General features: G+C 42.6%; 1 protein-coding gene across 3 annotated transcripts in view; it reads left to right on the top strand.

Annotated features, from left to right (window-relative positions):
• Nucleotides 1-648: 648 nt before the first annotated feature.
• Nucleotides 649-11710, top strand: part of Atl3 (atlastin GTPase 3) — a 50572-nt gene continuing 39510 nt past the window's right edge. The window contains exons 1-3 of one of the 3 annotated variants that reach the window (XM_020159028.2): nt 813-1063; nt 9784-9819; nt 11460-11674. In XM_020159028.2, the coding sequence (XP_020014617.1) occupies nt 916-1063; nt 9784-9819; nt 11460-11674 (399 nt within the window). In that variant the 5' untranslated portion in view covers nt 813-915. Of the gene's footprint in view, nt 754-812; nt 1064-9783; nt 9820-11459; nt 11675-11710 lie in introns of those variants that run through there. The other 2 variants (XM_020159030.2, XM_020159029.2) reach the window with 2 other exon arrangements.

The following is an 11710-nucleotide window of genomic DNA, read 5'->3' as shown; positions in this document are numbered from 1 at the left end:
TTTTGAACGGTTTAAGTAAGCTTGGAAAAGCAGCTTCAAAACATGGTTCTATATAATCCCAAGTTTACAGAAGATGGCCATGGCCTGGGTCAAAGACGGTGGTAAAGGTCTCCCTGCGAGTTCTTTTGCCTCTTCTGAGACAAACCTTGAACTTGCTATACAGCTTAGGTTGGTCTTAACCTCATGGTTCTCTTGCTTCAACCTCCTCTAATGCTGGCATTACAGGCGTGAACCACCAGGCCCCACATTGGAAGCTCTTACGTTAGTTATGAGAGCAGTGATGGTGCACATCAAACTTGGCCAGGGACAGGAACAGGGGCTGATGATGATAATGGTGGTAATGAAGTCACGGACGCCTGTCCTTGTGAAGTCAAAAATCATCAAAAGGGTCACGTCAGCCGCGCTTCAGGCCTCTTTTCTGCCGTCCACCTATGGTACCCAACAGCGTTGATCACCAACCCCCAGCAAGCGTGGCGGGATCCCCGAGGCCTCCGCCCGGGCCTGGTCCCCACACTAGGCACCGGGCGGGGTCTCTGGCTGGGCGGCCCGGCCCTTCCTGCCCCTCTTCCCGCACAGCCTGCTGGGAGTTGTAGTTCACTGGCCGGAAAGCCTGCCCAACCCCACCCAGCCCCGCCCCCTCCTCTGCTTCCTCTCCGCCCGGGATGAGTGTGCAGAATGGGGCCCGCGGGCGGGGCCCAGAGAGCACCGGACTACAATTCCCTGCGGACTGGAGCTTTCACAACACATCCACAGGTAGGCCGCAGCACGTTCCTCGCACGCTCACACGCGCGTACGATGGCGGGACCCTGCCGCGTGCGCTTTCTCGCGTCGGACCGCCTGTGAGGTCTCGCCCACGCGTCTCCCGGGCTCGCTCCTTCGCGGCTCCGCACGCTCCGCCTCCCCGGCTTCTACTGGATGCTAGGCCCCGCCTGTTTCCCGCCTCTAGGGCCTGGCTCGCGCTCGCCCCAGCCCGCCCCTCTCTGCGTCCCTGCTGCTTGTGCTGAAGGCGGAGGCTCCATGTTGTCCCCTCAGCGAGCGGTAGCGGCTTCCTCGGGAGGAGCAGGTGAGGCGTACAATTTTCCCCAGACCCGCTTCGTGGTCGTTCCCGCCGCTTCTCCCTGCTTCGGCTCCGAGGAGTCCGCCGCCCGCCCCTGCTGCCGCCCTTCCTGGTTGCTGGGGCCGGGAGTGCGCGCCCGCCGGGGTCCCTCGGCTCCAGAATTTGGCCAGGGGCTCCCCGCGGGGCCCAGTCCGCCCGGGCTGGTGGCCCCGGAGTTCCGGCCCGCCCAGCCCCGCCTGGCGCGGGCTCCCCTCCCCGCCGGGACGGCGGGCAGACCGACGCGCCGTCTTAACGGGCCGGGATGGAGCGGGAGGGGAGCCAGATAGATGCTTTTATTGTTCGGTGCCGGAGGGCTGCTCGGAAACTTGGAGCTGGAAGTTTTAGTTTTATCCAAGCGACCTTGGGGCTCTGCCAACAAGTATTAGTGAAGTTGGTTTCCAATCCACACTTCTCTCCAAAAAGGAAGGAGAACAGTTGGTCTGGATTGGGTTTTAGCAAGTCCTTGGAGTAAGTTTGGTGCATACGTTTGTTCTCTTGCTTTCCTGAAGACATAACCAGTATTAAATGGTAAACCAAATAGGGAGGCACCGTAAATCCACGGGTGCGATTTCGCCTGTCATTGTACCTGGCTCCGTTCTCGTTGGATATGTGTGCTCCTGCAATTACCCGACGTTAAGGTTGCGAAACCTCGAGGCAAAAGGTCAAGGGTGGTGTTTGAAGACTCTGTTTAGCAAGTCCCATTCCTCAAATTTGAGTCCGGAGTGGTGGAATGTTTCGGAAAGGGAGAAGAAAAGCTAACGGACTGCCGCTGGGCGATCCCCATTTCCGCTTATTTTGGGGGACCTACTGAGTTCTAAGCCTTGTCACGTACTCAGCGTGGCAAGATAGGTACTGGAAATTCAAATTAGAGCTTTTTTTTTTTTTTGTTTTCAATTCCTGCGAAAAATAGCTCGTTGCTCTTTGAACACCTGTAAAGGAAACGTTTGGTAGAAAAGATCTCCACATAATGAAGCATTGTTCAGGCGAGTCCAGCATGTTGAGTTAATTAGCTCCGGTTTACCATCTCCTGTAATATTCATAAAATTAAGAAAAATAGCAGATGTGATATGTTCACTAGCATTATTTTCTTAGTTTTCAGTAAAGAAGGCCTGTTTAGTTTCTTTTGTGGAGCTAGGGGTGAACGCAGTGAGTAGCTTTATCCCTTCCCCCTAGGTCTTATTGAGAATAAAATTTGTTTTTCTATATTTAACATGTTCTTTAAAATTTTTTTTGCTAGCAGTCGTAGAATAAAGGTTATATTTACACTGTTTTTATGTTTTTGAGACAGGGTCTTGCTATGTAGCCAGGCTGGCCTTGAACTCACAATCTTCCTGCCTCTCCCTCCAGTGGTGTTGCATGCCTGTAGTCCCAGCACTCAGCACTGAAGAGGCTGAGGCAGGGAGGACCAGGAGCTGGAGGCCAGCATGGGCTGCATCGGGAGACCTAGTCTCAGAACAGACAAAAATCTCCAAAAGCCCCACAAAAACCTTAAAATGAAATAATAGTTGTGTGAGCAAGACCTATAAAGTTCTCTCCTTCCCAATTCCTCAAAGGTAGTCATGAACAATTTGGTCACACATTCTGTTTAAGATTTCCGTAAAGTACGTTAGGGAAACCTCCATGTGTATGAACTTGTTTGAGAATTGATTTAGAACTTCCTTATAATGACTGGCATGCCCATTAAAGTTATTTATGGCCTGTGTTTTCCTATTGAGAAAGTGGTCAAGCAACATAACTACATTTTAAAAGTTTGTCTGAATTTTAGAACATTTTCGTGAGTTGAGATTCTAGAGATGGGCATACTACTTAAAAAATACCAAAGGAAGCTGGGTGCTGGTGGCTCACATCTATAATCCTAGCTACTCAGGAGGCAGAGATCAGGAGGATCACAATTTGAAGCCAGCCTGAGCAAATAGTTCTTGAACCCTATCTAGAAAAAACCACCCCACACCCCCACAAAAAAATCACAAAAAGTGTCTGGAGTTACTCAAGGTGTAGGCCCTGAGTTCAAACTCCAGTTCTACAAAGAAAAAAAAAAAAAAGACAAAAGTGAGGGAAAAGCTTAAGGAAAAAAAAATATTTCAGTTGCCTTAAAGCTGTGATTTTCTGCACTGCTGTACATTAACATTATTAAGAGACTGGGCTCATGCCTATTATCCTAGCTACTTGGGAGGCTGAGATCAGGAGAATCATAATTTGAGCCCATGAGATCCCATCTCCAAGATAACAGAACAGTAGAGGGCCTGCTTTGCAAACAAGAAGCCCTGAGTTCATACTCCAGTCCCATTAAAAAAACAAAACAACAAAAAAAAAACCTTACTGAACTTATTTAGCTAGGTAAAACCTTCAGGTAGCTAGGTTTCCCATGTTTAGGAAATGCAAATAAAATCACTGTTGAATTCATTCTAGTGAAAAGTTCTTTTCTCCACCTCTGGCATAGACTGGCACAATTTATTTATTTATTTGAGGTTGTAGTTTCCCTATGTTGCCTTGAACTTCTGGACTCAAGTGATCCTCCTGTTTCAGCCTCTTGAGTTACTGGGATTTCAGGGGCATGCCACCTTTGCCTGGCTTCTTGGCATCATTTTTAAATTAGACCATGTCCCTGCATTTTCTGAATCTTCAGTACTGTTCAGTTACAGTTGATCTTTATAAATCTATAAAGAACTACAAATTTTGTAGTCAGCATAAGAAATGTGGTTTTGTTCAGCATTTTGTGCAAAGGCACAAAGATTTTCTATAACAAGTTTCTCCTAAACACTTTCTGTAATTAATTAGAATATCAATTTCCCCAATATTCTGGTATGTTTGTTTTAACTAGTATTTCAATGAAACAACCTTTTATGTGTGTCTGCTGGCACATTAACTGCCTTAAGCCAAAATGGAGTATGTAAATACCTACTCCCCCAGCATCAAAAAGAGCCACACCTGGTAGTTCTAGTGTTGGACTTAGTATACTTTTGCATATGGTATGTTTTCTTTGGCTTTGTACATCAGGAACTTTAACAGTTGCCAGAAAAAATGGTTGAAAATGGTATCTTCTGTTTTTTGGGTGTGTTATTCTTGCCCTTTGGGGAATGTGGTATTTCAAAAAAGGACTGGAAAACTCAGGTCATAACTCTACCATGAGTCATACAATCTGCTCAGAAAACTGTTTCTGTAACTTTGGTTACTTTGCTTTTGTGAATTTCCTGGACAGTAAGGATGGGTGCCCAGGCTGGTTCTACCCCATTGGCTCTTCACACAGGGTGAGTTTTCCCTCATGGGACTTTCAGACATTTTTGGATGTCACAACCTGGGAAGGGGGAACATATAGTATATAGTGAGTAAATATCTAGTTGCTAAATATCTTAGAGTGTATACCTACCCCCTCCCTCAGCCTCCCAGCAAAGAGTTATCCAGCCCCAGTAGTGTCAGTGTTTTGAAACCTTGATCTACACTGTTGAATTAAAGGACTAAATTCTGTATGAATTTTCTTTTTGTTTGAAGGAACTCAGTGTTCTATCACTGAGCTACAGCCCTGGTCCTGAATTTTCTGAAGTAGCAAAAGTAACTGCTTTCAGTTAACCAGTTTTACTGAATTTATCACTGTTTAGATGGCCTTCTCAAGTATTTGAGAGCATTTAAACTTTTCCCCATATTATTATTATTATTATTATTAATATTTTTGCACTGCTGGGAATAGAACCCAGGGCCTTGTACATGCTAGGCAAGTACTTTACTACTGAGCTACACACCCCCAGCTCTCCTCATAAAGTTTTTGTGATAGAACTTATTAGAATTTATGTCCTTCAATAAGATCCAAAAAGCAAAAAGGCCAATCATGATTAGTAGTGTCATTCATTTTATTCAACCTGTATAGCTCCTTTTTTTTTTTTTTTTTTTGTTTTGTTTTGTTGCTGGGGATTGAACCCAGGACCTCATGCACCTTAAGCATGTGCTCCACCACTGGGCTGTACCCACAACCCTCCTTTTTTGTTTAAGGCCTGTAACTCTAGGAGGAGTCAGTGCTGTAATAAGCACATGCCTCTCTGAATTCTTTCACATAATAACTAATTTCACTTGGTAGTCGTTCAGCTTCATTCTTTATCCAGTTTGGGTTGTTGTCATTTTGGTGCAGAGCTAATCTGTGGTATGAAATTACTTCAGAGATTATTGGAATAACCATATGAAACCTATTTGTTAATTTGAATTAAGGTGCTTTATGCCAAAAGTAAAGGGTAAATCAGTGCTTACAAGTAATGAGGGTAAAGGTTGTAGCTTCCACTTATACTGCTATTATTCAACTTGAAATGATGACTGATGTGGTATTATTGTGAGCTATTTATAGCAGTAATCAGAATTGGCAATATGGTACAGTATTTCTACTACCCTCTTTTTAAAAGTGAAGATTTAAGTTTACTTAAATGCACATGGATATTACATGTATCTATTTGTCAGGCCAAATATTTGTATATTTGCAGAAATGTCAGATCTGTTTTTCAGATAAATGCAGGTAATAGAGTATTAACTCACCATGCAGATGAAGACATTGGAAGATAATTACTTCTCCAAAAGGAGAAAGCATGTAATGTTGCCACTGAAAGGTACTATCCCTAGAGATTAGGTAGAATTTCCAGAGTTTAAGATTCCTGAGAAGAGGGAATAATTTCACTGTAATTAGTACGGAACCCTCCTTCTAAATCCCAAACAAGCCTCAAAAACCTAAAATCTTTTACAACATACTTATTAAGTCACTTTAGTGTTCTCCTGAACATAAGTTTTGGTTTGCTCTTATCCAACTTAAATTAAGTCATAGGATGGATAGGTCACCTAGCAAATTTGAACAATTGGATATCTGGGAAATTTTTGATTGTTCAAGAGTCATTGGGGCTGGAGGTGTGACTCAAGTGGTAGAGCAAGCAGGAATCCCTGAGTTCAACACCCAAACAACAAAAGTCCAAGAAGTCACTGATTTTTTTTTTTTTTTTTTTAATTCTTATATTTGGTGGTACTGGCGTTTGAATTAGGGGCTTCATAATTTGCAAAGCAGGTGTGGTACCACTGAGCCACTCCTTCAGTCCATTTTGCTATGGCTGTTTTGAAGATGGGTCTCGGAAACTATCTGAGCTGGCCTCAAACCTTGATCCTCCCAATCTCAGTCTCCCAAGTTGCTAGTATTACAGATGTGAACCACCAGCACCCAGCTAAGTTAGTGAATTTTAGAACTGAAAAAAAGCTTCTGTCTGATTTTGTGCTAGAAATGGAGACACAGAGGTAGACTGATTTATTCATACTAGTTCAGTCAGTGCAGAACTGGGCCAAGAACTGTGTGGTCTTTCCTTATTGTTAGGGAAGGCCTTTCTCTTATATATACTACCTCACTATAATAACACTTTTGGTTGTGATCTCAGCACTGGGGAGGCTGAGGCAGGAAGATTTAAAGTTCGAGGCCAGTCTGGCTTTATAGTGAGATCCTGTCTCAAAAACAAACAAGCAAACCTTTGCTTAAAAGCAGAAACTTAAATTATGAAAGGAAGAAGTGATAGGACTTGGTGATGCACTGCATATGGGAGCATAGAACTGGAAAACAGAGGTTTGAGAGTAGAGTTAACAAGAGGATACATTTTGACAATACTAAATGTAGAGCTTTGACTTATTTTACTGATGAAACTGAGGACTAGACATGTCCAGGATCACACAGGCTGTCAGTGGTGGAACTGCAACAGGAGCTGTCTCCTGACTGTAAGTTCATGTATTTCCACATATTCTTCCTGAGAGTGAGGTGAGTGGAGCATCCAGGTGAATCTTTCCCTAAGGCAGTTCTACATTTGGACTAAATGCCAGGTTAAAGAGCTAATGAAGTTGTGTCATCAAATAGAGGGTATAGTTGAAATTCTAAGAATAAAGAGCTTATTGAGGAAATGAATGAGCACTGCAAGAGACTGAAGCAGAGCATCAATGGTGTACCTACTCACTGGAGGCTGTAGAAGGAAGATGATGAGGCTGAAAGAGAGCTAGGATGTGTGCTGAGTCCAGAGGTTTTAAGTTGCTTTTTTTTTTTTTTTTTTTTTGGTGGTACTCAAAGCCTTCATCTGAGCCACTCCACCAGCCCTTTCCTGTGATAGTTTTTTTCAAGACAGGGTTTCTCAAACTACTTCCCCAGGCTGGCTTTGAACCGTGATCCTCCTGATCTCTGCCTTCTGAGTAGCTAGGATTACAGGTGTGAGCCACGGCGCTCAGGTGTTTAGTTTTGTTTTTTGAGACAGGGCCTCACTATGTAGCCCAGGCTGGCTTTGAACTCTTGGTTCTGCCTCAGCCTCCCCAGTGCTGGAATTACAGGTTTACAGATGACCAGTTAGAATTAGGTGGCAGTTGTGTTTTGTTGCAGAGAGGTAGAGGTGAATGAGAATCAAGAGATGGCTGCTGACTTTGGAAAAAGAGGTCTTTGATAAACTAGAGATTGAATCTCAATAGAGATTAAGATGAAAGCCAAATTGCAAGGTGTAGATGGGTAGATAACAAATGGAATTTTCAAGGAGTTTGGCAATGAAAGAGAGTGGGAGAAGGAAGGGAGAAACTGATTTTTATTTAGGTGCTTTACACATATTGGGTTTATGTTCACAGTACTAGGAAACTTCTTTTTCCTATTTTAGATACTGGGACTGAATGTGACAGTTTCTTTGATTCCCAGGAGCTCCTAGTCTGGTTGATAAATCTTAATTACAATATGATAATATTGTATCAAGTACAGGTAATAGTATCTACTAGTTTCAGTGGAAACAAATGTGGAAGGAGAGACTGTTTATTGAGTTCCTAATATGTGTCAGGTACTGTGTTTTGAGATGGTTATTAGACTTATAAATGGACATGGAAGTGATTAGAAATTTTTCCAGAGTCACATTGTGACTGAGTTATGGAGTTTGCTTATTTTACACATTTTTATTGGTTGTTATCTGTGGGCATTGTTTTGGGAACAAAAGAGACAAAAATTCTTGCCTTCATAGAGCTTACATTTTAGAGGGGAAAAAGCCAGGACTCAGGCCCTGCTCTGCTTTGATCCAGAGTCTGTTTTGTTCTTTTTAGCATACTGTGTAAAGCAGTAGACTCTGAGAAGGTCAGTTGGGTAATCAGGATAAGAGAGGGCTTCATTAAAAGGTGAGTATTGCAGGATGAATAACTATCTGCCCAGAGTCAAGAGGGAAGAAGCATTTCAGGCTATGGGAATGAGTGCTTGCAGATTTTGTACGCTTGAAAGATTGGAATTAAGACGACAAAGACCAGTGAGGATAAATTTTCTTGAGAGGATGAGGGTAAAGAGATAGAATAAGTAAAATAGTGGAGTGAATGGTGAAAGGTTTTGACATATAGGATGGAAATTTTTAGCCTTGAGTCATGAATCCATAAAATGTGTGTGTGTGTGTGTGTGTGTGTGTGTGTGTGTGTGTGTGTGTATGTGTGTATGGTTGCTTGCCATACTACCGTCAAACTGAGGGACTTGCATACTAAGCAGGTGCCAGGTGCTCTCCCACTGAGCTACATCCTCAGACCCCATAAAATGGTGTGTTTTTTTTTCCTTCAGTATACAGGGGTTTGAACTGAGAGCTTGGTGCTTGCTAGAAAGGCATTCTCTCTCTCTCTCTCTCTCTCTCTCTCTCTCTGCAGTACATCATATGCATGTATAAAAGTAGAATAATCTCAAAATTTTTCAAAAAAGGCAGGAGAGTGGTAAGAAAGAGTAATAGAGTATAATGGAACCTCTTTGTACAATTAATATACACTAATAAAAAAAAGAGGAAAATGTTTTTTGGTAGCTTTTTTTGTAGTTATAGTAGGCTTATGTAGTATAATGAAGTAGAAGATTTTAGCCCTCAGAGATGAGGCAACACAATCAATGGAACATGTGGAGATGGTGATAATTTAAAGGCAAGGTTGAAAAGTGGCAGGGTGTTAAGGGAAAGGGTCCTAAGATAAATAGATTGGTTGATTTGTTGTGCCCTCTATGAGGGTAGGAATTTTTTTTTTTTTTTGTGGTACAGGGGCTTGAACTCAGGGCCTACACCTTGAGCCATTCCACCAGCCCTTTTTGTGTTAGGTATTTTTGAGGGCGGGGGGGGGGGGTCTCTTGAACTATTTGCCTGGGCTGGCTTTGAACCAAGATCCTCCTGATCAGCTAGTATTACAGGTGTGAGCCATCAGCACCCGGCTGAAGGCAGGAATTTACATCTATTTAAAAAAAAAATTTTATTTTTGAATTGGCATACATTAATAATATGAGGGGATTCATTGTGATAATTCCATATGTGTGTACAGTATACTTTGAGCAAATTTACCCCCTTCATTATATTCCCATTTCCCCTTTCCTCCTCCAACCTTGGAATTTTTGTCTCTTTTGTTCAGCTATATCCGCCAAGTCCCATGGCCTCATGCATTCTAGGCGAGTACTCTACCACTGAGCTCTACGCCAGCCCCTAAGGTTTTGATTAAGGAATATGAGTCTAGGATGTGAGAAGGATAAATCAGCAGAGGACCTTTATCCGACATCTAGAAAGGGGCATGTGGAAATTAAGTGTTTACTTGGAAGATCAGTAATACAGTACTGTTGTCTTTAGGAAGCAAGAGATAAAGATAGTATGATGAAAAGAAAGAAACTTTATGTTTAAATTGAATTATTGGTGATGTGTATAACTAATAATTTTTTCCTTCAGATGGCCCAAATGAAAGGAACACTGCTCGTGAGCAAGGTTGGTTTTAGTCCAATGGATGTTGATGACTGCTTATAATATTGATGAAGAGAAATGCAGGGTCACCCAGCTCTTGGGAAATACAGCCTGTTATCCTTTATTCTTGGGTGTTAGGCTGTAGGGAGCAAGAGAGAAAGACACTAGTAAAAACTTTTATCTTTTTTCCTTTTTTTTTCCAGGTGTTGAAGTAGTCTTCAACTTTTCTGGAAGTGCAGTGTACAGCTACATACATTTTTATCATTGGTTATTGTATCTTTCCTGTAGTCCACATAACCTTATTGTCCATGTCTGTTGTTGTGACAGCGCCACCTGCATCCTTAGGGTTATAGCCTTCAACTGTATTGTAGTAGATGTCATCCATTTGTCTTACAATTTTATATTGTGTGCTTGCTGTGTGTTATTATATTCACTATGCCATGTCTTTCGTTTTTCTTTTTTTGACACCCTCATGCTTGCTAGGCAGGCGCTCTACCACTTGATCTACTCTGCCAGCCCTTTTTTTAGGTTGGTATTTTCAAGATAGGATCTTTGCTCAAACTGGCTTAAAACCATGATTTTCCTGATCTCTGTCTCCTGAGTAGCTAGGATTTCAGGTGTGAGCCACCGGTGCCCTGCAGCTTGGCTGTATCTGAGAGAACCTCCACATAAGTGATTTAGGCAAGATAGACATTTTTCTTTCATATATAAGTAAACCAGCATGGCAGTTTTGCTGCACGAAGACCTAGTCCTTGCCTCTCTTGTTGCTCCAGGAGTCTAGGGTGCTGTCCTAATGTGTCTGGCTCAGAGTGACTCACTCCTAGTTTTTACATCCAGCTAGCAGGAAGGGGGAAGTTGTCTGACCTGAAAGTTGCCTGCATCTTTCCAGTCATTTTAAATTGGTTAGAGCTTAGTCACATTATAATATTCCACCTACAAGGTTGGGTTTCTTTGGGTAGTTATACACCCAACTAAAAACCTGTTATATAGCAAGAGGGAGAAACTAATATTGGGGGAATGACCAGCTACCTGTCCCCACAAATCAGGACTTTGCTTTGTGTTTCTTTGAATATTGCATAGTATTGAACATTGTAGCTTATCCATAGTTTTCAGGTTTTTTTTTTTCTTTTTTTTGATGCTGTGGATGGAACACAGGGTCTTGCTCATGCTAGGCAAGTGTTCTACCACTGAACTACATCTCCAGCCCAAATTGTTTTCATTAATTCTTTTGTATGTAGGATCAAGGGTCTTTAGATCTTGGATTTTACTGGCTGCTGTGGCAATAAGAACTCAAGAGATAGCTGGGCATGGTGGAACATGCCTGTAATTTCAGCACTCAGAAGGTTGAGGCAGGAGGATCCTGAGTTCAAGGCCAGCCTGGGTTATAGGGTGGGACCCTGTCTGGTTAGGACTACACTATGTTAATGAACAGGGGTGTCGAGAGTGAACCTCTTTGCCTCTTCCAAAGTAATTCCTATTTCACACCCTAAGGCTTTGTCTCTCCCTTTCTTTTTCTTTCTGAGACAGAATACCTATACCATTTTATGCTCCCATCAGAACGCATGAGAATGCCTAATTTGCCATTTTTTTCACTTTATGATTAGTATATTTGTATACATATTAAAATGTTTGGAACTAATTTTTTTTCCTCTACGTTAACATAGGTGATGCCATGGAGAGCGGAAAGCCTGGTCCAGTGCAGGTTGTTTTGGTTCACAAAGAACAACATTCCTTTGAGCTAGAAGAGAAAGCCTTGGCCAGCATCCTTCTGCAGGACCACATCCGAGATCTTGATGTGGTGGTAGTGTCAGTGGCTGGTGCCTTCCGAAAGGGCAAGTCCTTCATTTTGGATTTTATGCTGAGATATTTGTATGCTCAGGTAAGGAAAAATTAGTTCATTACAGGTAGAAAATGA

This window comes from Castor canadensis, chromosome 1 (assembly GCF_047511655.1).
Source record: "Castor canadensis chromosome 1, mCasCan1.hap1v2, whole genome shotgun sequence".
Lineage (NCBI taxonomy): Eukaryota > Metazoa > Chordata > Mammalia > Rodentia > Castoridae > Castor > Castor canadensis.
Note: the sequence above shows the minus strand (reverse complement) of the source record. Positions and strands in the feature narration are given on the sequence as shown.